The 27,372-nt window shown below is 30.0% G+C and overlaps 3 protein-coding genes across 3 annotated transcripts; all 3 read right to left on the minus strand.

Moving 5' to 3' along the window:
* Nucleotides 1-11,839: 11,839 nt before the first annotated feature.
* LOC125831629 (glycine-rich cell wall structural protein 1.8-like) lies at nt 11,840-12,828 on the minus strand. The gene has a single exon (XM_049510801.1). It carries the CDS (start codon nt 12,826-12,828, stop codon nt 12,064-12,066), a length of 765 nt encoding a protein of 254 aa, XP_049366758.1. The 3' UTR covers nt 11,840-12,063.
* A 9,037-nt stretch (nt 12,829-21,865) lies between these two features.
* On the minus strand, nt 21,866-23,691 carry LOC125831596 (galactoside 2-alpha-L-fucosyltransferase-like). The gene is made up of 2 exons (XM_049510765.1): nt 23,535-23,691; nt 21,866-23,304 (listed from the first exon to the last, which is right to left on the minus strand). Exons 1-2 carry the CDS (start codon nt 23,689-23,691, stop codon nt 21,866-21,868), a joined length of 1,596 nt encoding a protein of 531 aa, XP_049366722.1.
* Nucleotides 23,692-24,508: 817 nt separating this feature from the next.
* LOC125831653 (proteinase inhibitor PSI-1.2-like) lies at nt 24,509-25,355 on the minus strand. Its single transcript, XM_049510827.1, has 2 exons — nt 25,274-25,355; nt 24,509-24,827 (listed from the first exon to the last, which is right to left on the minus strand). The coding sequence occupies exons 1-2, from the start codon at nt 25,317-25,319 to the stop codon at nt 24,619-24,621; spliced, it is 255 nt and encodes an 84-aa protein (XP_049366784.1). The 5' UTR covers nt 25,320-25,355; the 3' UTR covers nt 24,509-24,618.
* Nucleotides 25,356-27,372: the final 2,017 nt, after the last annotated feature.

Consider the following 27,372-nt stretch of genomic DNA (forward strand, 5'->3'; position numbering starts at 1 on the left):
TTCAATTAAGAGATGTTATCTAAGTCTTTGGTGGGTCATGGGTACGGTCGCCAATCCATGTGGACCAATTCGATCTGATCCGTTTTATTTAATCTTTGAAAAAGAATTAAATAATTGATAAGGTTGTTTTTGAAAAGAAGAAGGAACAGTTAAGAAGTTGTAATTGTTCAAACCTCTCCTTTTAAAAGGAGATCTCTTCTTTTCAGACGAGGGACAATAACAAAACGTGAAGAAAAAGAGAGAAAACGGAGTAAATCAAAACGTTACTTTTTTTTCCAATATTCAAACGACACACTACAAACACTTAGTTTATGAACAAGAACAATCTTTGTTTCCTAGTGATTCAAAGAAAGATTTGGAGCAACTCGTTTTGATAGCGAAATCAACATCAACAATTTCCGCTGCAGGTATTAAGGTACACACTCTGTTGTTTTGCTCTTAAGTTTCTTTCATTGGTATAAGAGTGTGGTTGGTTGATTTTGTTATTTGATGCTTCCATATGATTTATCGTGTATTTACTGTCTTGTTGAAAGGAATAAATTGCAACTATTTTTTTCTTGAAAATTGGTATTTTTTTTTTGGGAAGTGGTTATGTTTTTTTTTTTTTTTTGAATTCTTTTTGAATGTGGATTAATCACATTGTAGATAGGATTCCTTGTGCTGATTCTAACTCATATTGTAATAAGATTCCTTCTCCTACAATGATAGTAACTCTTGTGGTTTATTTATTTTAATATTTTATTACTCAATTCTTAAGAAAAACTGCCTCTATTTTTCTGTATTTTGCATTTTGCGTGTTCAAAAATTTGATATGATTTTTTTTTTTATGATCTACTCGTTCATAGTTTTTTGTGGATATATAATAACGGTAAAACAAATTTAAAATGAGTGAGATATGATTTTTTTAAAAGTTGGTTGATTTTGGACTGTTTTCTAGAAATAAAAACTGCTTCCTTTTTGTTGCGTTTTCTGAGTTGTTAGTTTAAAATTATGGATTGAAACTTGTTTTTTCAAGATTTACTCGTTAATAGCTTTCCGTAGATATATTATAAGTGTAAAACGTATTTAAAACGAAAAAATTCATATCTCATTCGTTTTAAATTCGTTTTATACTTATAATATATCCACGGAAAGTTATGAACAAGTAGATCTTGAAAAATAAGTTTCAATTCATAATTTTAAACTAACTCTCAATATGCAACAAAACATAAACAGTTTTTTTTTTCTGGAAAATAGACCAAAATAAGTCAACTTTAAAAAAAATCATATCTCACTCATTTTAAATCCGTTTTATTCTTACAATATATCCACGGAAAGCTACGAAAGAGTAGATCATGAACGTAAAAATTTCATGCCAAACTTTTGAACACTCTGGACCCAAAACACAGAAAAACAACAAGATTTTTTTTAAAGAATTAATAAAATATTAAAACAAATAAATCACAAAGTCACTATCATTGTAGGACAAGGAATCGTATCTATAATATGAGTCAGAATCATTGTAGAATAAAAAATCTTATCTACAATGTAATTAATTCACATTCAAAAGGCTACAAAAAAAACTAACTACTTCTAAAAAAATCACCGATTTTCAAGAAAAAAAATAGTCGCAATTTCTTTCTTTCAACAAGACAGTGAATACACATACAATAAATCACATGAAAGCATCGAATAACGGGAAAATCAACCACACTCTGATACCAATGAAAGAAATTTAAGAGCAAAACAACAATAGGGTGTGTACCTTAATATTTGCAGCGAAAATTGTTGATGTTGATTTCGCTATCAAAACGAGTTGCTCCAAATCTCTCTTTAAATCACTAGGAAACATAAATTGTTCTTGTTCACAAACTAACTGTTGTTGAGTGTGTCATTTGAATATTGGCAAAAAGAGTAACGTTTTGATTTTCCCTATATTTTTTTTTCATGTTCTCACGTTTGCACGTTCTCTCCTCTTTTTCTTCAAGTTCTATTGTTGTTACTATTCTGAAAAGAAGAGGTCTCCTTTTAAAAGGAGGGATTTGAACAGTTACAACTCCTTACCCGTTCCCTCTTCTTTTCAGAAACAACATTAGCTTATGCAATTATTTAGTTCTTTTCTAAAAATTAAATAAAATGAATCAGATCGGATCGATCCACATGAGAGATCCATTACCTATCAAAAACTTACATGTGGTTTATACTCAAAATTATATATGAAAAATAATATTAGACCATAAGAAATTATATATGAAGTTAGCATTTATCCATAATTTCTAGCTAAACCATCACTATATAGCTCCCAGCTAATTGAATCTTCATATAATCCATTGTTAATTCATAATAAATAGAATTAGCATGAAATTTTAATTATTTTAACTATAAATTTTTTCCGTCACTAACTTCTTATTTTCTGGAAGTGATTGCGGAGAATGGTGACATGCTCTATCCAATAATGATGTAACAATGACTTCTGCAAATAATGGTGGACCTACGTTATGGATTATGGATGCTCATGCGCCTTTACATTTGAAGTCGAAAGCTATTATTTTTATATAGAAAAAATAATAATTCATATTCACTGATTAAACACACACAATTTTCACATTAAAAGTAATTACAACCATAATTTCAAATTTTTAAATCCAACAATATATTTGCAAAATTCTAAATTTTCAGCTTTGTCAGCTCCGTTTTGATCATTTTTCAAGAATGAGAGAAATTAAAAGAAACGAAGGAGAAAAAACAATTTACCATATAACTTTTTTATCTGAAAATAAATTAATACGAAAAAAAAACCTAGGCTAATAGTACTAATATATTACCAACATCAAAATCTGGAATTTTTAACAAAGAACTAATATCCAGATTATATTCAAATATCGAACAATTAATTTTGTGAACAAAATGCAGATTTACCCCCAATATATTAACTTGTACATATCCATCCTGCCACAATTCTATTCTATTCCAATTTCAACCTAGTGATAGAAAATGTTGATATATCTCCTTTTATTCTGGATACACAAGGAAATATCAAACACACGATGTATGTAATTTATAGAGAGAAAAATTAATATACAGAATAGTATAAATTAATTTCAACAAGGAATGTTACGTTACATAACTAATCCTGTGAACATATATATATCTTGTCTGTTATCAAACAAAGGAAGATCTAAGACAGACTGGATCTGTATGATATCGTATAATTATATTAAAAAAAAGTATATATATATATATATATATATAATGACATTACCGCCATTATATTTAAATTCTGAATTCACCTATTTTATGAAACATTAACGTACTATTTGACGTTGCAGATCTTCGAAACTCCAATCCCTTCTGATTCCTGAGCTCCTGACTAATTTGGGTGTCTCCGTAGGGAATTCAATTGGACCACTATTACACGTGCGATGCGAACCTTTTTTGACCTTCTTCTCTGGGATGATCGAAAGTGAATGAGTCATTTTTTTTTCATTACTTGTTGATTCCAAATTCCCTGACCAACTCCTTTCTACCGATCTTCTGCTAAACTTGTGTTTTTCTTTATTATTTTTGACAACATTGTTATTGAATTTTTTCTCATTTAATTCGTTTGTTGAATCTGTCCTCGATATCTTGCAGGTTAAGCAACTGAGACTCATATTTGATTGTGCAAATTAAAGAAGAAGAAGAATAAGAAAAAATGATATGAGTCTTTGTGTTATTCAATTAACATTAAAAGTTTTGCCTTTCATGCAGAGAGAAAGTACGGGATTTTGTTATCAATTTATGTTTCTGAGTTGTTTTGTTTTTTTCTTAATTTTACTCCGTTTAATATTACTTGAGGTGCTATTATTTTGGTTGATAATCAGCATTCATAATTTTGGTTTTTTTTTTAAATTTTTGGATCCCACAATAAAGCCAAATCAATTTTTAGTTAATGGCTAATATATCTTACTTTCTAAATTGGCCAATCTTATCCGTCGATTCGACAATGTTAGGTCAATGAATAAGATTATGACACGTGTATGTCCGTTAGTATAAATGGTATATATGCTCTAGTTTTTGGACGGCAGAGACACCAATGTCCCAAAAGTATAACAGAGGGTATATGCATACCATTTACGATAGTTCAGGGGTATATTTGTCTTTTTTCCCTAAATGACATAATAAATTATTACAAAGCTATTTATTCTCCACTTAAGTGTTTCATCTAACTTTTTAAATGATCAAACTTTAATTCAATAAAAAAAATTGAACATAAATTGTAGCGTACTAGTCTTTAATATAATCCTCCTGCATAGTATTGACAATCTCCTCACGTTGAACTTGCATTTCTCGATCATATGACCGAGAAAACGAACCAAAATTGTTACTTTGAGCCATTTGTAGGTCAATATCAATCACAACTATATTTTCATGCTCATACACCATAAATATTTCATCAATCCTTTGGTATTCTTGTATATATATAATTATGTAACATTGTACAAGCTATGTCAATTTTCACTTGTGTGTCAATATCATAGTGGTTCATGCCTTGTTTCACTTGTGTGCAATTATACATTTTCAGTGCATTAATTTCGTGTTAAAATAAAACATATTGGAAGTAGTGATTATCAAACATACATCATCAATTTTGTCCATTTTCATATTAAATTGCTTTAAACATTTTCATATGTAGCCGACAGAGACGTTCTTTTTATTATGAAAAAAAAAGTATTACTCCCTCCGTTCTTATTTATATTCACCAAATTAATTCCTACTTTATCATTACACTCACCAAATTTAAAGTAATAACAAAATTATGATATGGAATTCCCAAATCATGATTTTTGGAGAATATGAGATTCCATCTCATGATATGAAATCATGAGATGGAATCAACATGAAATCGCATGGCCAAACACCTACTTAATACAATGACAAATACCAATCATCCTAATAAGACAAACACTATAATACCTACTAACCTTCTATCCTTATACGCGTCCTCTACATACTCCTTCCTATTTAATAAAAAAATTGTACAGAACCTTCCCCTATTGCCTTGGTATGTCCAGATATCCAGTGGCGGAGTTAGGATTTCAGTTAAGGGGGTTCAATATATGAAGAAGCAAACATGTGAAAATTATAGGGCGGAGAAGAGAAAGACTAATCTTAACCTGCTAAATTTAACTAGACAAATTCAAAGGGTGTTTGAATAATCTAAAGCCCCATTTTGAACCCTAAAATTGTATCTGTCAATCCAATCTTTTCATGGATTCAACAAATTCAAAAAGAGACAACAATATAAGAAAGTAAAATAACCAATATAATCCTTAAGCATTTTTTTATTGTATAACCATGTATCATATGTACAAATGTTATTGTTTTACACACATGAGCTTCTAACCATCAAGAATAGTAACAATAGTTTCTTCCATCTCATTAACTTCATAGTACGCTCCGTTTTCAGGCTCACTAATTGAAAATTTGATAGCAGTAATCCCAGCATATTATCCTTCGTACACTAGGAATACTAGACGATTTTTGAATTTAGCTATGATATAGCTTGTAGTCGAGATGAAAACCCGATAACCCTTTCACTTTTCTTCAATAACCCATCTATTATGTAATTTGAATTTGAGGCATAACTCAAGTTAAAATACCTAGCTTTTTATCCAGTTTTAGCAATATTTTCTTATAATCCCAAAACTCCCCAGTAACATCAAATTTTAGTAGAACTTACTATTTCTTTATGTTGCCATTGGATTCATGGACCAACCAATACGGTTCATTTTTGAAAATGAGATCGCATTTATATGGATTAAATATCTTTATTAGGTTAGCTATATTGAGTTTACCTTAAATTCATTTTTCATTATCAAATTTTCTTATAAATAAAAAAGAAGCCAAAAGCTACTTTATATATATGACTATTTCTACGGTATGCCCCTTTAAAGGGAACAATTATAAGATATTGTGTTTAAGATTTTAATTTACAATATAAAATATGTTCTTTTTTATTTAAAAAACTAAATTTTTAATTACAAATATGAAAATTTTAAAAAAAATACACGTTTTTTTTGTTAGTGTGCTTATTTTTTGGAACTCATAACAAGATCTCTTTTTTTTCTCTCTCCATCATTCAGCTCAATTACAAGAATGTTCTCTCTCTTAATTGGGATATGTTTCTCTCTCTTATTACTCTCTCATCTCTTCCATTGTTACTTGTTAGTATCTAAGGTAAAAACCTCCCTTTTTTATAATATTTTTGGTTCTTTTCTATTCTTGTTATTTTTTTCTTTTTAAAAATCACCTCTAATTCAAGAACAAAATTTGTTTTTGTTATTGTTTTTTACTATGAAAAATTCTATGCATTCTACTTCTAGAAAGGACCTTAAGTCAAGGTTTCGACGCAATATTAACAGCTTCATCATATGTTCTAAATTACGTTTTGAGTTAAATGCATTTACTCAATTTTTCATAAGTGGATATGAAAGAGCAATTCATGCCATCAATAGTGAAATTTCTTTCTCTGTTACAACTAATTCACCAAAAAAAGGTAAGGTGAAAGTTGTTAGTGCAAATTCTATCATTATTACCTTCAAATCGGCAAAAAAAGGGAAGCTAAGGAGAAAAAATTACAACTGCTAATTCAAAGAAGATCATATTATCATGGTGAATATGATTTGTATCATGTGGTCCATAAATTATAGGAATAATTTTTAAACACAAAAATATTTTAGTATATACACTTTGGTGACCGATTTGGTACCATTGTTGATGATATGTTATGTTATTTGAAATAGTGATATGTATTAAGGAATATACTTTAGTGGCTGATCTGGTACAATAATTGGTGATTTGTTGGTTTTTAAATGTGATATGTTTTAGTGTATATATTTTGATGGATGATATATAATTGAAATATTGGTAATCTATTGATTTAAATTTGATGGATGGTGTGGCTAATTTTTTGGCGATATGTTGATTTAGAACTATAAAAGAAAATATATTTATATGGTAGGGTTGATTTTAGTTATATGTTTCTACCCTACAATGCATAAAACCATCATCTAATCAAGTATATACAAACTTTTTACTATTGTCAAATTAATTTACATGGTGCACAATGTGTTGTAACCTTTATGTCAAGTTCAAATTTTTAATAACTATAACAACCGAAAATAATTGGTGAATTTGTTGGTTAAAAAATAATGGTGAATTGTTGATCTAAAGTTGCAATATTTCATAGTGTATATATTTTGATATATATGGTATGACTAATTTTTTTGGTGATATGTTGACTTAGAACTATAAAAGATGTTGATTCATAATTGATGGTAAAACTGATTTTAGTTATATGTTACAACCCTATAATACATAACACCATAATCTAATCAAATATATATCAATTTTTAGGGGAAAAAGGTCTAAAATATATCTGAACTTTGACCGAAATTGTTGTAATGATACCGAACTTTGGAAAGGACCTTTTACCCCGTGCACTATTAATAGTGTATTTTAAAGGTATATATGTGCCCACGTGGACATCATAAATATTGCATCATTATAAATAGTAATGTGTCCACGCGGGCGCATATATACTTTTAAAATACACTATTAAATAGTCCCGGGGGTAAAAAGTCCTCCATAAAGTTTGATATCGTAACAACAATTTCGACCAAAGTTGAAGTATTTTTCAGACCATTTTCCCATTTTTTAGTATCATCAAATTAATTTACATGGGGTACAACATGATTTAACTTCGATGTCAAATTCAAATTAATCTAATTCAATTTTACTCTAATGAAAGAATTATATCAAATTATAATCAAATAAATTTTAAAAAATAAATACATACATTGATGATAAATTTAATTTTTTGCTATATGTTCCAATCTATATTAGTGCAAAAAATGATTTAAACAAAAAAATGAAAGGAGAGAAAAAAAAGAGATTTTTTTTGGAAAATAAATTGGGGTAAAAGTTGGTATAAAAAAAACAGAGAAAGAGAAAGAGACGAGTGAAGAGAGAGAAAAAGAGAAGGAACGAAAAAATTTTCAGAAAAGAAGGGTGGTGAGAAAAATAGAATCCGCTTGTTCAATATTTTAAGAAAAAGATTAGAAAAGAGGAGAAAAATCACGAATTACAATAAAATGAGAGGAAATTAAGGAATACAATATTATTTAATATAGGAAGTTGTTGTATTCTAATTTACTGAATTATTTTTTATTTGCCTTGTTTTGTAAACATTCTATTGTTATATGAGTGAAAAGTTAAATTATTGTTATGTAGGGGTTATTTAGATATTAAATGGTATATTTAAGTTTTTAACATTTTTTGAAACTGTGATTTATTAGGGTATTTAATGTGTAGTATTTATCCCTAATCTATAGTATTTCTCTTGTATATATTATAAGTTTTTAGTGAATGGTGTATAATTGACTCCCTTTGATATTGTGTAGCTTTGCCCATGCGCACACATATAAGAAGTTAATATCATTTTGTCTCTTACATTTATTGTTTCTAGTATATTATTTTTATTAGATATAAAGATTTTAAGTTGACAATAAATATTTAATAGTAATATTATTACTAGAAGGAGTTAATCATATGTTTGCTTTATATTACTTTGGATTTTATTATAAGAAATATTGTTTATCAATATAAAGATTTTGGTTAGCTTAATTCAAATTCTAAAATATACCATTAAAAAAAAGACAATCTTTCTTTCCTTCCTTTTTTCTATAACCTTCTATATTTTCTAATTAAGCAATAAATAAAATCATAGATCCACTATTTAAATTTTTTGAAAGTCCCAATAATTTAGGGGCCTAGAAAAGGTGAATGCTTAAAAGGAAAAATAATAATAAGAAAAAAAAGAAGATCATCTAACATAGAAATTTTAGAGAAATATTTTCTAAAAATATCTCCAATGTAAAAGTGACCTTAACGACTCGTGAACCAAAATATTGTAGAGAGGCAAATAGCTATATATATGGAGATACGCCTAATGACAATGAAAATGAGTGATTTTGATTTTTTGGCCTTTGTTTGTCTCATACGCAAATTTCCTAGTTCAAAAGTTATAACTCGTTAAACTTGAATTTTTATCCATGACACAAGCAAGGTTAAATTTTAAGACTACACACCTCCAAGACAATTATATTTGAAATTTGACATAATGAGTGTGTTTGGTATGAAGGAAAACATTTTTCGGAAAATGTTTTTCAATTTTCTCATGTTTGGTTGGGTTAAATGTTTTGGAAAATATTTTCCTAATCAACTCATTTTCCTCAAATTTAAGAAAAATGACTTTCCTTCAAAACTTAAGGAAAACATTTTCCAAAGCTATCTTCCAACTTTAAATTACAATTTTTTTTGTCCCTACCCTCAAACCAAACCCCCAACCCCCCCCCCCCCCTCCCAGCAATAAATAAATAAATTTAAAGCTTGTTTTTAAAAAATGTTTTTAACCCCATCCTCACCCCTACACCCAGCCCCCTATCACCATAGGCGGATCTAGAATTTCGAGTCACTGGGTGCCAAGCAGTGGCGGACCCACATGATTTGATAGGGGTGCACCCATTAACTTCGAAAAAATGTGCTTGAGAAACGTATAATCAACAGTGCACCTATAAGAAGCGTAGGGGTGCCCTTGTGTAGTTGGTACAACTTACAAGCCAGAGGAACCACTCAAGAGAATACAGTTCAAATCTAGCTAGAACCCAATTTCAATATTTTTATTTTAAGTTTAGCTTAGAGCTCATATTTGAGTCATTAGTGACCAAGCAAATACTACAATATTATTCGTTAATTGTAGTGAAAGTTTCACTAACTACCTAAGTTAAAGATAGTATTGATACACTGAAATCTTCAAATTTTGAATTCGCCTCTAATGCTTAGTAGACTCAGATTAAATCAACTTTTGATTCAAATAGAATTATTCGTCTTATGGACAAATGAGTGAGCGGGATTGGGCGACGGACTGAAGGCTGAAGGCTGAAGCTTTGATTAATTGCAGATTTTTGTTGTTGAAAAGTTTAAAGGAACAGCCAGGGTTTCAATGGTGAAGAGAAAAAAAAATTCTTTATGTTTAATCAAATAAGAGAAAAGTAAAATTAAATTAGTTAAAAAATAATTATTGATTAATACTTAATAATAATAAGTTAACAAGTAAAAAAAATTCAAAAAAACAAAAGAGAATGTGCCTTGTAGTTTAAAAAAGAAACGCTGCCTGCAGTTTAAAAAAAACCAAAAAAAAGGCTACCTGCAGTTGAAAAAAATTAAAACAAAAAGCTGTTAGTGGGGTTTGATCCCGCGAACTTAGACACAAAAATCTGATCGCCTACCACTGGCACCAAAGAACACTTTTGTTTACTGGGTGGCACATTTATTATTTTTACATATGATCTATATAAATACCTATATATAAATAGAGTTTTCGTCGAAACTTGTGGGTGGCATGGCACCCCCACGGGTCTTAATAGATCCGCCCCTGCCTACCACCACCCTCCTCAAAAAAAATAAAATTAGAAGTTGTTTTTAAAAGATATTTTTGATTTCAATTTTTTATTTTTTTACCCCCTCCCCCCACCCCTACCCTCACCCCCTTTAAAAAAAAATTTAAGTTTGTTTTTTAAAAAATATTTTCTATTTCAAATTTTTATTTTTTCACCCCTATCCTCCCCCCGCTAGCCCCCCACCCCCCACCCAAAAAAAAAATTTAAGTTTGTTTTCAAAAAATATTTTCAACTTCAAAAATTTATTTTTTCACCCTGATCATCGACCCCCCCACCCCCCTCCCCCCTCCAAAAAAAAAATTAAGTATGTTTTTAAAAAATATTTTCAACTTCAAAATTTTATTTTTTCACCCCTACACTCGACCACCCCCCACCCCCCACCCCCCAAAAAAAAAATTAAGATTATTTTAAAAAATATTTTCAACTTCAAAATTTCATTTTTCCACCCCTACCCTCGACCCCCCCACCCACCCCCAAAAAAAATAATTTAAGTTTGTTTTTAAAAAATATTTTCAACTTCTAAATTTCAATTTTTCATCCCTACCCTCACCCTCCTCCACCCACCCCCTACCAGCACCCTCCCCCAAAAAAAAATTTAAGTTTGTTTTTAAAAAATATTTTCAATTTCAAAAATTATTTTCTACTCTAGTAAAAATAAAAAATATTTCTCAAAAACATTTTTCATTCATAAATCAAACACAAAATCTTTTCCGAACAATATTTTCTACTCACCAACCAAACATGAGAAAATAAGTCAAAAATCAACTTGTTTTTCAGGAAAACATTTTCCTTCGTACCAAACACACCCAATATGTTGGAGTTCGAACTCATCAAAGAAAGAATCCTTAAGTAAAGACAGAATGCTTGATGTGTTCTTAACTGTCCAAGACGAGCATTATTCTTGGACACTCTGCTAGCTATTAATCCTCCCAAAATTGTATTTGACCACATACATTTGTGCCAACATGAAATTCTTGTAATTCTTATTTCTATGCAGGGGAGAAAGGGGTCCTAACTCCTAATTTAATATGGTGTTTGAATTGACTTATTTTATGTGCCTAATCTCTCTCCTTCGATCCAATTCTTTCTATGACCGAAATGAACTTATTCTTTTCGTCTCTTGCCTTTGACTTTTAAGCTGTTTTTTATTTTTCAAAGTGTTTGGGTAACACAAGACTGAAAAAGTTTTTTTTAAAAAAATATATCAACAGTATATCTACATGGTAACCAAATTCTTTTATCTTCTTCTACTCAAATATTTTTTTCTCGTGGATCTAGTTCTTTTGTTCCTTTGTATGTTTTATGATCAATAGTTCCTCAAAGGTTACTTTGCCCAAGATATATATCATTGCTAGTTATTGCATGCATGCAACTTATAGATTGAAAATATTTGCCAACCATTTCAATACAAGCAATCATATCTTAATGTTGCTTTTAAAGGAAACGACATTACACTTGAAAGATTGCAGGTCTTTACTGCAATTCTTTTTTCTTCGAATATATATAACATATTCCTACCACAATTTCATTACATTATTTTTTAATAGTGTAGGTAAGAGCAAATGGTGATTTGAATGACCACTCAAGGAGCGTAGCCACCACCGTGGCCACCACCTTCACCACCTCCAGCACCTCCTCCGTAACCACCAGCATGCTCTCCACCGGCATAGGCACCACCGCCACCGGCCCCACTACCACCGCCGCCACCATATGCTCCTCCATGTGCTCCTCCGGCACCACCACCAGCTCCTCCTCCACTACCATATCCACCACCTGAGGCTCCTCCTTCTCCTCCAGCATAAGCACTACCACCACCGCCCCCATGTCCACCTCCACCACCATATCCACCCCCTGGTGCCCCACCAGCACCATAGCCGCCACCAGTACCTCCTCCTGAACCTCCAGCATATGCACCACCACCATGTGCTCCACCTCCAGCAACTGCACTACCACCACCACCACCACTACCTCCACCACCTCCAGCAGCATATCCACCATCTGCTGACCCTGCACCGCCATATCCACTACCACCACCTTCACCACCTCCAGCAGCATATCCACCATCATGTCCTCCGCCAGCATGAGCACCTCCAGCTCCACTTCCACCACCACCTCCTCCAGCATATCCACCAGCAGCATGGCCACCTCCAGCTCCACTTCCACTACCACCTCCTCCAGCATATCCACCATCGTGTCCTCCAGCTGCGTAACCACCACCTCCACCGGAACCTCCTCCACCACCATAAGCGCCTGCCTCACCATAATTGAGGAGGGTTCTAGCGGCTGAACATATTCCTATACCTAATAAGAGAAAGAAAACAATGTTAACAATTTTAAGCTTCGCCATGGGAATTTGTAGTTGAATGAGTATTGCATGATATTGGAGGCTATTTATAGATGTGGAAACGCGTCTATGTGCACAAAGCACATGCAAAACAACAAAAATGAAGCTCCTTTTGGCCCTACAAAGTGGTCCATTTCAACATCCACTCTCACACTACTCACATCATCATTTCAATTAGTGTGTTTCTGCTGTCCGCCATTTTCTTAATGTGTACACAACAAATATTTCGTATATGGAGTACTTACTAATTTGGTAGCCGGTAAGTGGTGGTGGAGCCATGACTTTCACTAAGGAAGAAATATACACACGAACTAATCAAAGGGAGTTCGACATATACTATATAGTATATACACATAAAAATTATTTTAATCATGTATAAATAATATAATTTTTCATCGAGGGGTTCAGATGAACCCCTGACCATAAGGTGACTCTGCCACTGCCGGCAAGAGTTATGCAAGTATAGTATTGATGTAGAGATAAGTTAGGAGAAAATCAATATATTATTTTATACAAGGATTTGTTATTCATATACTATTAGTTATTTCATATTATATCCTTTATAAAATAATATATAGATTTTGTCACAACTTCTACGTGTATGAATTATGGAGTTTTCTGAATTGTAAACCAAACATCGTACTAATTTTATAGTACATAAATAATTTTACCTCATAACTAACTACTACACGTGGTATTACTTTTGCAGAATTTAATATCCGCATAATTTACCTTCACTAGCCCAAACGGCTTCTTAGTAATTTTTTTAATTTTATACTTTTTGTTGGAAGTCCGACACACTTTCATGACATTCTGCCAAATTCTGATTATTTATATAATTCTAGCTCCACTTGATTATATGGAGTACGTAATTAATTTTTCTGTCACGTTTTCTAATTTTAAATTAGATAATGGTGATTCATTAGTGAATTGAGCTGATTAAGTGTAGAGTTCTTAATTCGACCGGGCCTTGCTAATTGTCGAGCTTTTATATAGATTTAAAGAACTTTTATAGCACGGCTATAATGCGTTTTAACATAGTATATACAGCAACTTTTATTAGTCTCACACACTCACTTGGTATGAATAAATTAATTATATATAATTTATCTTCAGATGACTTGATCATATCTTAGAAAAAATCTTTTATATTGTAGATTATACTTATATACCTAATTATCGTACGTTTGAAAGAAATTACTTATTTAAAAGGGGAAATTACTTAAGTTAATATGTTGTCTAATTGCAATGAAAGGTAATATTTTATTTACTAGCCCATGAATAACTACTTAAAACCTTCACGAGATTGGAATAAATTCTGCATACACTTTATTTTCTTTAAATTTTACTTGTGAGATTTTATTAGGTATGTTGTTATTGCAGTTAAATGACCAATTAAGAATGTTATTGCAGTTAAATGACCAATTAAGAATAGGTTAGATTAGCTTGATTCAGAGAACACATACACTACTAAAACTTGCTATTTTTCCATTCAAATTTTCCACCGAAAAATGTTTAATTGCTATTTTCACATATATTTTGATTCAATCGATGGGATATAGCAGTGCTTTAAAGCGAAAAAAATTAGAAAACTTTTTAATATTTCAGTAAGAATATGTTTCCCAACGTACATTTTCCCATTGAGCTAATTCAATATAAATAAAAAAAAGAATGAAAAAAATCATATTTCATAACACAATTTTTAAAATTAATTTGCAGCGGGAAACATCTAATTCTACTAATATTGTAACATTTTAGATTGTAGAAGCCCTAATCCACTAATGACTGACAATGTGGGAAGGCAATTATTAAATTAACTAGGTTAATCTGATTGTTATTAACACTGATATATATGATTGAAAGTTCCATTATGAGAATATAAACAAATAAAATAGTAGTACTGGAATGATAACTATTACTCCACCAATACAAGTTGAGAATTTTGAATATGTCTATAATATCATTGGACTTTGAATGATTAGCCCACTATTTCCTGCTCTATGATTTCTAACTACCATTACAATAAAAATATTTTTTAACATCAATAAATATACACATTAATAAAGAATAGTAAAGTATTTATCAACATTAGTTAATTATCATTAGATCTAAGGTCCTATTTGGATTGGTTTTTGGCTTATGACTTATAATCCAAAAGCCATAAGTTAAGATTTCTAACTTATGGCTTTTGGCTTATTTTTGTTATTTTGACTTAAAAATAAGTGTTTATAAGTATTTTTTAACTTTACCCAAACACTTCAAAACTGCTTAAAAATTATTTTGGCTTAAAAGCACCTAAAATAAGCCAATCCAAACGGGCTCTAATGTTATTATAGGCTTTAGGGACATTTACAAAAAATGCTAATTGCCGCTGAAAATACATCTTTAACGACAATTATATTATTGTCATTAATTCATTGCCACTAAAGATTACTTTTGTTGCCGTGTACATAACATAATATTTTAATAATATATATGTTAGGTCCAACTTAATTAATGAACAAATTGCTTTTTTGCCCCTTATTTTGTTAGCAATGTAGAAGATAATTAGAAGAGGAGAAAAGTTAAGGAAGCCATAGATCCTGCTAATTAAACTAAAGAGGAGGATCCAAAAGGCCACTATAAACAATTAATTAAGTTATCATACAATACCAAATAATTATTCGTACTAAGGGTGTGAACCTAGCAGACTAGAACTATTATATTGGTGTGTTCGGTGGGTTTCCAATTTTAATTCTCTTATATTCAATTGATTAAAAAATTTGAAAAGAATTTTTGGAAGTAGGAAAAACAAATTTCACAATTTATATCTTATATTGACTGTGTGTCATTTCCATACTTAGCGCCGCCTTCCCTTCACTCACTGCATAAAAAATGATTTTTAGCGACAATTAATTATCGACAACAGCTTAAAGGTACATAATAACCCGCCTGCTATAGTATTTTTTCTCTTTTTGCTTACATATCGAACACAAAAAAATTAATATAAAATGAAAATTATTTTCCTTCGTATCGAATACACACCCTATGTTTGGTTGGAAATTTCATTTTTGATTATTCAGTGATACTATTATAGTGTTCCAAATTAAATTATATCAAGTGAAATATACAAGTAATAGAATTTGGAATCTAACTTGACCAGGCAAATATCAATTCTGGTATATAAGTCCAGAGGTAATAATATAGCATTTGAATAATGTGAAGTCGAGCTAATTAAGACTCTATTACAGCTAAGCCCATTTAATTTACTGGGCTCAAATTATATTATTTATACACATTTAATAATGGAAAATCACATAAATATGCTATATTAAGAAAATATTACTATCTATGGCAATATAATTTTTCTAACTTAATATGATAATTTTTTGGATTAAAAAATTATACCGCTTCGCCTCTTTCTCTGTCCTTTTTCTCTTCCTCATCTTCTTCTTTTTATTTTTCTTCTTTTCGCCTCTTTCTGTGTTATGCTATCTCTTCCTCCTCTTCTTTTTTTATTCTTCTTCCTCTTCTTTTAAAATTTTCATTTAAATAATTATTCTCAAATCAATTTTTATCCATATTTCACTATTTTTATCCAAAAACATGACGAGAAGAGAAATAAAAAGAAATTTTTTTTTTTTACAATATCATATTCTCAAACAAAAATTTCAAATCTCTAAAATTACAGCAGCAAGAATTCACTATTGATGGTCACTATAAAGCTTGAAATTTTGAATTAATTTTATGAATCTTACGAACTCGTGATTAGTTTGGATAGGTTGATCCTACAAATAATTGAAAATGCAGTTTAAAGTTTATATCTCAATTTTAAGAGGGTTCAGTTAAGTTTATAATTGATTTTAGGAGAAATATAAGATTGAAACTCAAAAAAGGTAAAGTTTATAGAACTATATTGCAATTGTATTAAAGTTGAATTAGATATGTTTTATAATTGTATTAAAATCATGAACAGTACATTTATAATACATATTGCAAATTTTACTCTCTTCTTAGTGATACCAACCAAATGATTCAGGTCACACACTTAATAATACATGCACACTACATTTTTAATATATATTGCAAACATCACTCATGTTCTTAGTGATACAAACCAAAATAATTTATAACACATATAATACATGTTTTATTCATGAATAATACAAGTTTAATTCAGTCTATAGATTATTGTCTTGTCTTTCGTTAGTTACGTTTTTCATTTATTCTTAATTTTCTCTTCTAATTCAACTTTAATATTGTGTATACATTTTTAATGCAAATTTAATTCATTTTGTAGTTTATTATTTGTTACTATTAGATTACTTGTTTAATTCATTTTTTATATAAGTTTAATTCACTTTGTAGATCATTGACTGCTCTTTCATTAGTTACATTTTTTATTCGTGCTTAATTCTCTCTTCTAATTCAATTTTAATATTTGTGTAATACACTTTTAATACAAGTTAATTCATTTTGCAGTTTATTGGTTGATTTGTTACGATTGAATTACTTGATTATTTCATTATTGATACAAGTTTTATTTAGTTTACAAATCACATAATGCTCTTTAGTTTGCTACATTTTGCATTCATGTTTAATTCGCTTCTAATTCAACTTTAATATGTATGTAATACATTTTTAATTCAACTTTAATTCATTTGGCAGTTTATTATGTTTCTTCATTTGTTATGATTAGATTACTTGTCTGCTCTTTCGTTTTTAATTAGTTTGGATAGGTTGTTCCTACATATAATTGAAAATATCTTTTGGAGTTTATATCTCAATTTTAAGAGGGTTTGATTAAGTTTAGAATTGATTTTAGGAGAAATACTAGATTGAAGCACGAAAAAGATGAAGTTTATGGAACTATATCAGGTTTGTATTAAAGTTGTATTAGATATGTTTCATAATTGTATAAAAATCATGAACAATACATCCTACATTTATAATACATATTGCAAATTTCACTCCCTTTTTAATGATATCAACTAAAACAATTTAGGTAACACACTTATAATATATGCACAATACATCTTTAATACATATTGCAAACATCACTTACGTTCTTAGTGATACAAATCCAAAATAATTTATAAGACACATATAATACATGTTTTATTCATGAATACTACAAATTTAATTCAGTTTATAGATCGGTGTCTTGTCTTTCGTTAGTTATGTTTTTCATTCATTCTTAATTTTCTCTTCTAATTCAACTTTAATATCGTGTAATACAATTTTAAAGCAAATTTAATTTATTTACTTGTTTAATATTTGTGTAATAAACTTTTAAATACAATTTTAATTCATTTTGTAATTTATTGATTTGTTACGATTGAATTACTTGTGAAATTCATTGTTGATACAAATTCATTCAGTTTACATAGAATGCTATTTGATTTGCTACATTTTGCATTCATATTTAATTCTCTACTAATTCAACTTTAATATTTGTGGAATACATTTTTAATGTAAATTTAATTCATTTTGCAATTTATTATGTCTCTTCATTTGTTACGATTAGATTACTTGCCTAATTAATTAATTATTGATACAAATTTTATTTAGTCTACGAATCATTAACTACTCTACAAAAGAAAATAGAGAGAGAAAGGGAAAAAAAGTAAGAGAAAGAGCAACAAAAAAAAACAAAACAAAAGAGAAAGAACAACATAAAGAAAAAAAAGGGAGAAAAAGCGAGAGAGAAAAGGGAGAAAGAGGCAAGAGAGAGAGACAAATCTAATAAAATATTTAAAATATTGCTATAAATGGTAATAATTAAAGAGTATATTTAAAATACGTAATTATTTTTTAAAAGGGATCCACTCAAGTAATTATTTTAATTTTTTGTAACACATATATAAAGTCCTAAAAATGGAAATCTTACATGCTATAGCTATATACATTGTATTTGTTGTTCATACTTATACTTTTAAAAAATTACAATTCATAACTATACTTCTCTCTCTCTCTCTGAATTTTTTGTATTTCATTTTACTGTATTTTCCGACTAATCTCTGTATTTTTGCATAAATTTTGTAGATCTGAAACTTTTTGTAAATCATTGTTGTATATTTTTGTATTTTGCTTGTATTTGTGTATTATGAAGGAGAAATTTTCTGACAATGATTATACATTGGCACTGTCATCTTGATTGTACAATGTATTTTTATTGTTTGTACCCTTATATACACCCTTGTATTTATGTATTTTGCCTTTAGTGTATGAAGAAAATTTAAGTGGACACAACAACCTGCTGTAGTTGTATTCATAAAGATTGTATGCATTGATACAACTATTAGAGTAAATGAATATATGTGTGATAACAATTGATACAGTAAAGCAAATGAAACAAGTAAAATTAGAACAACTGAAAATACAATTGAAGTTAGAATGAATGAATAAACTATGATTACACAAACTGTATTCGTTGATGTAACCTAATGCGCATACGAATAGAGTCACTTGACACCTCGAATACTTATTACAAACAATAAATACCTGAACCCATAAGTTTGTTCACTAAATCCCGCTCCTGATATTGTATCTGTGAGAATCTTACTGTCCCCCTTTTTCTCCCTCTTTCCTCCACAATATAATAGATTTTTCATTAAAAAAAGACAACTTTGGTTCAAACTTTTATAACGTGACAAGTAACCATAATATTTAGAGAAACTTTCACATATAGCAAACACAAAAATCATATTTGTATGCTATAACTATAGTTTGCATAATTGCACTCCATAGAAAACATAAATATGTATATTTCGCTATACATATACAAAAGAAAGCAGTTGTATAATTTCACTATACTATACAAAAGAAAACAGTTGTATAATCTGATTTGGTATACATATACAAAATATCAATTGTATAATTTGTGTTTGTATAAAACGAGAAAGAGAGAAAGACAAAAGAAAACTTGGCAGAGGAAGATCAATTTGTATAATCATAAGTGTATAGGACGAAAATATATGCATTTGTATTTGTATATACAATTTTCTCTTGCTTTATACAAACACAAACACAATGTATACATTTGTGTTTGTATAAAGTGAGAGAGGCGAGTGAGCGAGCGAGATCTGGGAGAGTGGTGAGCGAGATCTGGGAGAGGGGAGAGAGGGGAACGAAAATATATGTATATATACAATTTTCTCTCGCATTATACAAACACAAACACATTTTATACATTTGCGTTTTTGTATAAAGTGAGAGAGGCGAGTGAGCGAGCGAGATCTGGGAGAGGGGAGAGAGGGGAACGAAAATATATGTATATATACAATTTCTCTCGCTTGATACAAACACAAACGCATTTTATACATTTGCGTTTTTATAAAAAGCGAGAGAGGCGAGGGAGAGAACGAGAGTGGCGAGCGAGATTCACCAGGAGAGAGACGAAATAGCAACAGTTTGCTATGGGGTACAATTAAATCAAACTATATTTGTAGCATTTAATTTAAATTAATAGTTTGTTATTATATACAATTTTCCCATATATATATATATATACTAGATAATAAAGGGCCCGTTTACGGGCCCAATATTACAATCTTAAATATATTTGAGGTTAATAGAAATGACAATCTATAACAAAATATCTTTTTTATTTTTCATAAAATCAACCAATAGCTTAGAAGTTATCTTAATTAACAGTGAAATATCACATGCTCCGATGTTTGTTTAATATCATATAAAACATATACATTCAAATTAAATAACTTATTTAGTGATATTTTTTTATTTGTATAAAATTATTTAAGAGAATAGATTGAAACGATAAATGTCAAAATATTAGATCTTCTATAAAATTATACGAAAAAACAAAGTCTATTGATCTATCTATAGATTGATTTTGAATATACTTAAATTTGTTTTCATAGATGTTAAACAAACAAAAATAATGATCTACTTGATAAAATAATTAAGAATGAATCGTATCATTCTTCTACAAATAAAGAATGAAATTTTTTTTATGACTTTTATGTCTTGTCTTATATACATAAAAAATCTTACCTCAGCCTTATCAAATCACGGGTTAGGCCAGCCCAGCCCAACGAGCCTAGTATATTGGCTCTAATATTACTCACCAAATAATGTTAACTATTTATGTAACAATTGCATATCCGGAAACAAGTTTTCAAACTAAAATTGATAAAATCTTACATAAGATCAATAATGTTTCAAGAGTGATTACATTGATATATTTACTTCAAATAAATTGATTATAAGAATTTGTTTTAGTAACTTTACATCTCAAAAAGTAAGAAAACAGAATTCAAATTAAAATATATACAAAGTTTTATTAAAAAATATTCAAAGCTTCGCGTTAAATTATCAATTTCGTCGAACCGCCTCTAAGTGAAGTGATATTATAAAAAGATTTAAAGTAACAAAAGTAGAAAATAACTAGATACTAAATAAATTTTCTCTTGTAAGATAGATATTGACATGTATATAACTAGATACTAAATAAATTTTCTCAAAGTCTAGGGGTGCTTTTGATTATTAGTTCTAATTAGTTAATATCATACATGGATTTTGTTCTCAAGCCCCAAGAATATAATAAGATTTTTTTAGTAAAAAATAAAAAGTGTTCTGTATCCTTATTCTTTATTGAATATTTACTCTACTTATTTATCACCACCCCATAACTGAAGTATTTGAAGTCTTCAAGAATAATTACTCTAAAATGATCAATAATTTAAGATAACTATTTTTAAAAATAAGGACAAATAATTTGAGATGAAGGGAGTATAAATAATCGATGTTATGAGTTATTACTACTAAACTGATTTTGGCGAACTTATCTATAAATCAATTGTCTTTAATTGGTTTGATATGTTATTTTGTTTTAAGAATGGTCCCAATTAAGAAAATCAATTAATGAAGCTTTCAAGCGATTGGCAATTTTGTACTAATATTTCAACAAGAACAAAGGAAGAGAAAATTACTCTACTCACTCTTTGGATCACCAAAAATGTTATAACTCACTAAAGGTGTCAAATGGGCGGACCAACGTGTATTTGAGCTAATTTTGACAGCCCTATAATTCACCATTTTATTCAAATAGCTTTAAGCCCCAGCTCACATCCTCACAGTGCCTGACATGAGGAACCATTTTGCTAGTGTCTGTTGGCGTTATCTTTTTGCAATCATAGTTAGGCGGGGCATGGAAACATGGCTCGAATGATGTAGCTCGAACACAAGGCGGATTATGTGCTGTTCTGTTCTCATTAGGCTTGTATAGTATCCAGGGTTTCAGTCCTCCAAGACCCTGAGCCACATATCCGAAAGTCGACCATGCACTTGTAATCAAATTGTCACTTAAACTCAGTAGATACATTTCTGCCAACGCCTTTTGTTCGTGCAACAGATTCTCACTCTGCTGATATTCCTCCTGACTTGGCTGATAAACGCTAACTATCTCTCCTGTAACTGTGGGATTCTCCCAGTACATTTTTCGGAACTCTTCTGAGTATCCAGGGCATAAAGAAGTTATCAGGACAGATATGGTCTTCCTCTGCTTCGCGGACTGGTTGAAGACTATAGGCTCACTGGACCGGTTAACTTGTGGCAGCAGATTCTCCTTCATTGTACAATCGATGATTTGATCCAGTACATACTTCAAAGGACCGGCATCTGTCTCCAAGACTCTAATTTGAATGCCTAATTTTTCGTCTGCTCGTTCTAAATAAGCTTGATAGTACCTCTTTACAAGCCCCCATACAGAATTTGTGGGATGAAACAGATATCTACTTACAAAATAGAAGATGGTTACTTTTTCGGGAAAAAGATTACTCAATTCTTGCTCAAATGATGGGATCAAGAATAGAGAAGGCACAAAATAGTTATTTGTCTTCATGACTAGCCAGGGGATTTTCTTGAGAAAACTTTGATCCTGATCACAGAAAAATAATTTATCTTGATCATCATAGTCATTAGCTAAATGTAGGTAGGTGTAGGGAGGTAGAGTCGATGAATTGCTTATGACATTGTGCTTCACCATATAACCGTAGGAACGAGGAGATTTCTGATCAAAGGTACTAAACTGATTGAATAGAGGGAAATCAGGAGGAATCAACCAGGAAACGTCTTGAAAAGGTTCACAGAATAGACCAGGCATGTTAACTCCAGGATCAACGAGTAGGACTCGATTTGTAAGAAGAGCATATAGGAACGCAGAAGCTAAAGTTAGCATCCTATTTCCTAAACCACTAAAGGAAATCCAAACCAAGTAATTACACTCTGCTGATCCATTGTATTGGCCAGACTTGATAAGCTCCACGCTCCTGTTGTATAATTTTGTATGAGGACCACATTGCTTGTGAAGTGCCTCGTAGTTTCGTAATCTTGAGATGAGGTAAGACGATGGCTTGTGAAGCAGTTCTTTATGATATAAGGCGGATTCGTATCTACTTAGACAAGATGTTTCATCAATTCCTGAAGGAAGAAGGCCACCAAGCAGTTTATCTTTCTGTACTTGAGAATTAACTGTGGCTGAAAATAACAAAAAAGAAATTAAACAAAAGTGATTACATATTGCAAAGCAACTCTAAACAGCACAAACCATCAAGCACTTTTAGATCCACAAACAAATGAATACACTTCATTGCATTAGCAACCTGGAAAATGTTTTCTTTAAAATCGCGGTAGACATGAATGTGAATCGAGTAGAATCAACTATAAGTTCAACAACAAAAAGCTAAAGAAAAGGGGAAATGAAGTACCATTTGGAGGCTTAACGTCAACAATATTAGCTTTAGGTAAATTCTTGACGCTATCAGAAGGTAAGTCCTTGAATATAACTGAGGCGGTCAATAGAATTGTCAAAAACATACCACAAATAATGAGAAAACCAATAAATTTTAAGGGATTCTGAGCCATTTTGCTTTTAAAGTCATGGAAACAGTGTATTGTCTCAATCTAAAGCAAAATCAAATTGGAACATTTTTCTTAGAGTGATTGCATTATGTTGGAATTAAAAAATAGCTTCATTAATCAAGATCCATAATCTATGGTGGTTTGGTAATTAAATCTTCTAATAATTAATGCTCATGTCTCCCTGATTCATTAATGAACATATGCTAAGATGTTAAACAAGTCTAATAAATTCTTATTTATTTACATTTTTATAAATTTTCTCATATGAATAATATAATCCTCTATATGTTGATACTTGATGGTTCCCATTATTACTAATTCCATTTCTTGGGAAGATTCTGATGCTAATCAGGATACCATTTAACAATTTTATTTTATTTTAAAAAAAAATTCGGATAGTGGAGAATTGAATTCTTACCAACAAGGTGCAAATTTAGATACGAACGAACTGAGCTACTAAGATTTCTCCGCTTAACTAATTGTTTGCTAGCTAAAACTGGAAATTAAGGGCCTGTCTAATGAAGACGTTTGGATTTTTGTAATTTCATTCTTATATGCATCAAATTGAAAAAAAATTATCGACTAAATTAATTGTAAAATAATTACTTCTCAATTAATTGATGTTTTTCATATTGGGCGAAGAGCGGATAAATTTACTAGTTATAGTCCATTAATAAAAAAAAAATACTGGCTGTCTCCTCCTAACAAGTTTGTCTTTTCCGTTTGATGATGATCTTGTAGTCATTTGGTCGATTATTGAAAGAAAAAGTATGCATCTGCTTTTCATTTTTATATTAAAATCTTTAAAACAAAATAGCTATAGGATGAAAATATTATTACAAACAGCCAGAGTAAAATAACTCAGGCCTTATTACACACGAATAGGAATTTAAATTTTAATGGTTACATTTTGTTAAGGATGGATATATATTATTCAGGGGTTCCAGTACAAATTAACGATCCATCAGCACGGTATAATTTACAGCCTTCATCTGCTGTGCAACAATTGACGCATACTTCAGTAATTTTTTCATCTCCTGAAGAGGGGCAAGTCATGTAAGCAACTTCATTGTCACAAACCTGGAGACACATCTTTTGTGCATTTCCATATTCCACCTCAATTCCCAACAAAAATATACCTATAAAAAATCACCCAAATGATCAACACAATCAGCAAGGTACGTACAAGATTACATTTTTTGGCTTGAAAGTTTTAAAGTGTAATAAAATACAATCAGACCTTTCTATAACAGTCTTCGGTACATATGAATTAGGATACTTAATAGGGTAAATAAAGACCATGATTGAGGGAGATTTTTTTTCTCTTCATGTTGGATAGCCAAGTCATCAATTCTATTGGAGTATATATTAAAGTATATGTCAGCTTGTATGGAGAGTTGTTAATTAATTAGTTGCTGCCAAAATTTAACAAGAGGGTAAAAGTGAACTATTTTGTCTTTTTTTGTTTGTTTGTATATTATAGGTTTTTTTTTTAACAATATTATGTTGTAGTAGTCAATAAATATCAAAACAATCAACGTCATTAATTATAAAGAGGTTTTACGATATATGAAAGAAGCCTTACCGGACAATAGGAGGAGAGAAAGGATACCAACTTTGCAAAAGGCCATTGTATGTTTCTTTGAATTTGCTGCTTTACTAGTAATTATTAATTTGAGGATGTTATAACTTATAATCTCTTACGCTATTTATAGAGCAAATAAAAGATATTAAAATACAAGTAGGAATAACTTTTCTCATATCATAATAGATCAAATTGTATTTTGTCAAACTTAACTCAAATGCAGCCTTCACATTGGATTGTATGACCCAGCCAACTGTTTGAATATTTGGTATACCTTTGAAAAAAAAAAACCTTATGTTTATCCCAAAGATTAATCCCATTCCCATCTTCATCGATATATGTGCTACGATCCAAATTATTATAAGTAGACTCTTGAGACAAATACGTAGTACACAAAACACGTGTTTTATAATTGGTATAAAAAATAATGTTCAACTTTGCTAATACAAATCTTGAATGTTTTATAATTGGTATATATATAGGGTTTATCTTTCACCATTTCGGTCTCGTGATGAAAAAAATTAGAATAACTATTCAATTTGAAAAAGGAACGTACTCAAAGACAAAACGTAATTTGTCTTCAAACAATTATAGCACATATTAACCAGCTAAATTAACACAACAATGAAACAAAGGCAGATTGCAAATTGTGAACCATCAATAAATATCCTCACTCTAGAAAATATTCTCCCAATAATAGGAAGGGTGAATATGGTACGGTAAATATCAAATTATCATATTAAATTGAAATTTTTAATATCGTGGTTTCGGTATTATGAATTTGATATAGTATACAATATATATTTTAAATTAATTTGATATTCGGTACGGTATAATATGTACTATTTGGTATTTATAAATAAATATTGAAATATTGAATACCGTACTGATATATATATACTTACATATATAAGATCATATATATTACATTATAGTATTAGTACAAAACTAACTGTTTAGACGTTGAAATTTTGATTACTTTATTTTGATTGACATGTTTTTTTGTGTGTAATTGATTAACAAAGGAAGTCGCTACAACCTAAATGAGTAAGGTGTTAATTAGTATGATATAATTGAGTTGTTGTTTTGAAAAATTGAAGCCATAATTCTATAATATGAGTATATATAAGTCGAAGATGAACAAACTATGGTTACGAACTTATCACACTGTATAATACAAAACTGATCTTAAAAATATCAAATCATACCAAATTAATTAATTTAATATGATAATAATATAATAATATTTTTAAAATTAAAAACCCAAATTAGAGAATCAAAATTTCAAATACTGTAGCATAGTACGTCCACCCCTACTTCCATACCAGGCCTTCAGTAATTTTCAAAGCTAAAGCCTATATATTATTATTACGGGCTGTCTGTCGAGTAATTCACTACTGTCAGAGGCAAATCAAAGGATTAAGAATTTAAGGTTCTAAATTTTGTTAATAACGGTTAATTAATTTTGTTAGGAATTTACAAATTAATATACATATATATTTAATTATTTTTTCAGTATAAATATAGAGTCTATGGAAAAGCTACTGGATTCGGACGAACCCATAAACTCCCACATAGCTTCACCTCTAACTATTGTTGGGCGATTTACAAAAGAGCTGTCATTTATTATTATTACGGCATTATGGCTGTCTGTCGAGTGATTCATTACTGTCAGAGGTGAATCAAGGATTAAGAGTTTGAGGTTTTTAAATTTCGTTAATAATCGTTAATTAATTTTAGTAGGAGTTTATAAGTTAATATACATATATATTTAATTATTTTTTCAGTACAAATATAGAGTCTATGGAAAAGTTATTGGGTTTGGACGAACCCATGAACCCTCACCTAGCTCCGCTTTTGACTATTGTTGGGCGATTTACAAAAGTCTAACCTCAAATTGACAGGGACCTGTTCGAGCATCTAATTGAAAATTTTGTGTCGACTAAATTAATCAATGTAATGATGCATATGAAGTTTTATTAATATAATTATATTGTTTACCAAAAAAAAAGAAGGAAGTCTTCCATAATGAATTAACATGTTTATTTTTTCAGTTTGATTTTTTATTGTTGCTTGAAACTTGAAAGAGAGTCTTCTTG

The sequence above is a fragment of the Solanum verrucosum genome, unplaced genomic scaffold (genome assembly GCF_900185275.1).
Source record: "Solanum verrucosum unplaced genomic scaffold, falcon-dt-bn FXZP01000049.1, whole genome shotgun sequence".
Taxonomy (NCBI): domain Eukaryota; kingdom Viridiplantae; phylum Streptophyta; class Magnoliopsida; order Solanales; family Solanaceae; genus Solanum; species Solanum verrucosum.

Bases quoted from the DNA above. Each gene is read 5' to 3' on its own strand.
- LOC125831653 (XM_049510827.1), bottom strand. From the start codon at position 25,319: ATGGCCTTTTGCAAAGTTGGTATCCTTTCTCTCCTCCTATTGTCCG. The intron at 24,828-25,273 runs GTAAGGCTTCTT...GATTTTTTATAG, and splicing joins TTCTCTCCTCCTATTGTCCG to GTATATTTTTGTTGGGAATT.
- LOC125831596 (XM_049510765.1), bottom strand. From the start codon at position 23,691: ATGGCTCAGAATCCCTTAAAATTTATTGGTTTTCTCATTATTTGTGGT. The intron at 23,305-23,534 runs GTACTTCATTTC...TGTTATTTTCAG, and splicing joins TGACGTTAAGCCTCCAAATG to CCACAGTTAATTCTCAAGTA.
- LOC125831629 (XM_049510801.1), bottom strand. From the start codon at position 12,828: ATGGCGAAGCTTAAAATTGTTAACATTGTTTTCTTTCTCTTATTAGGT.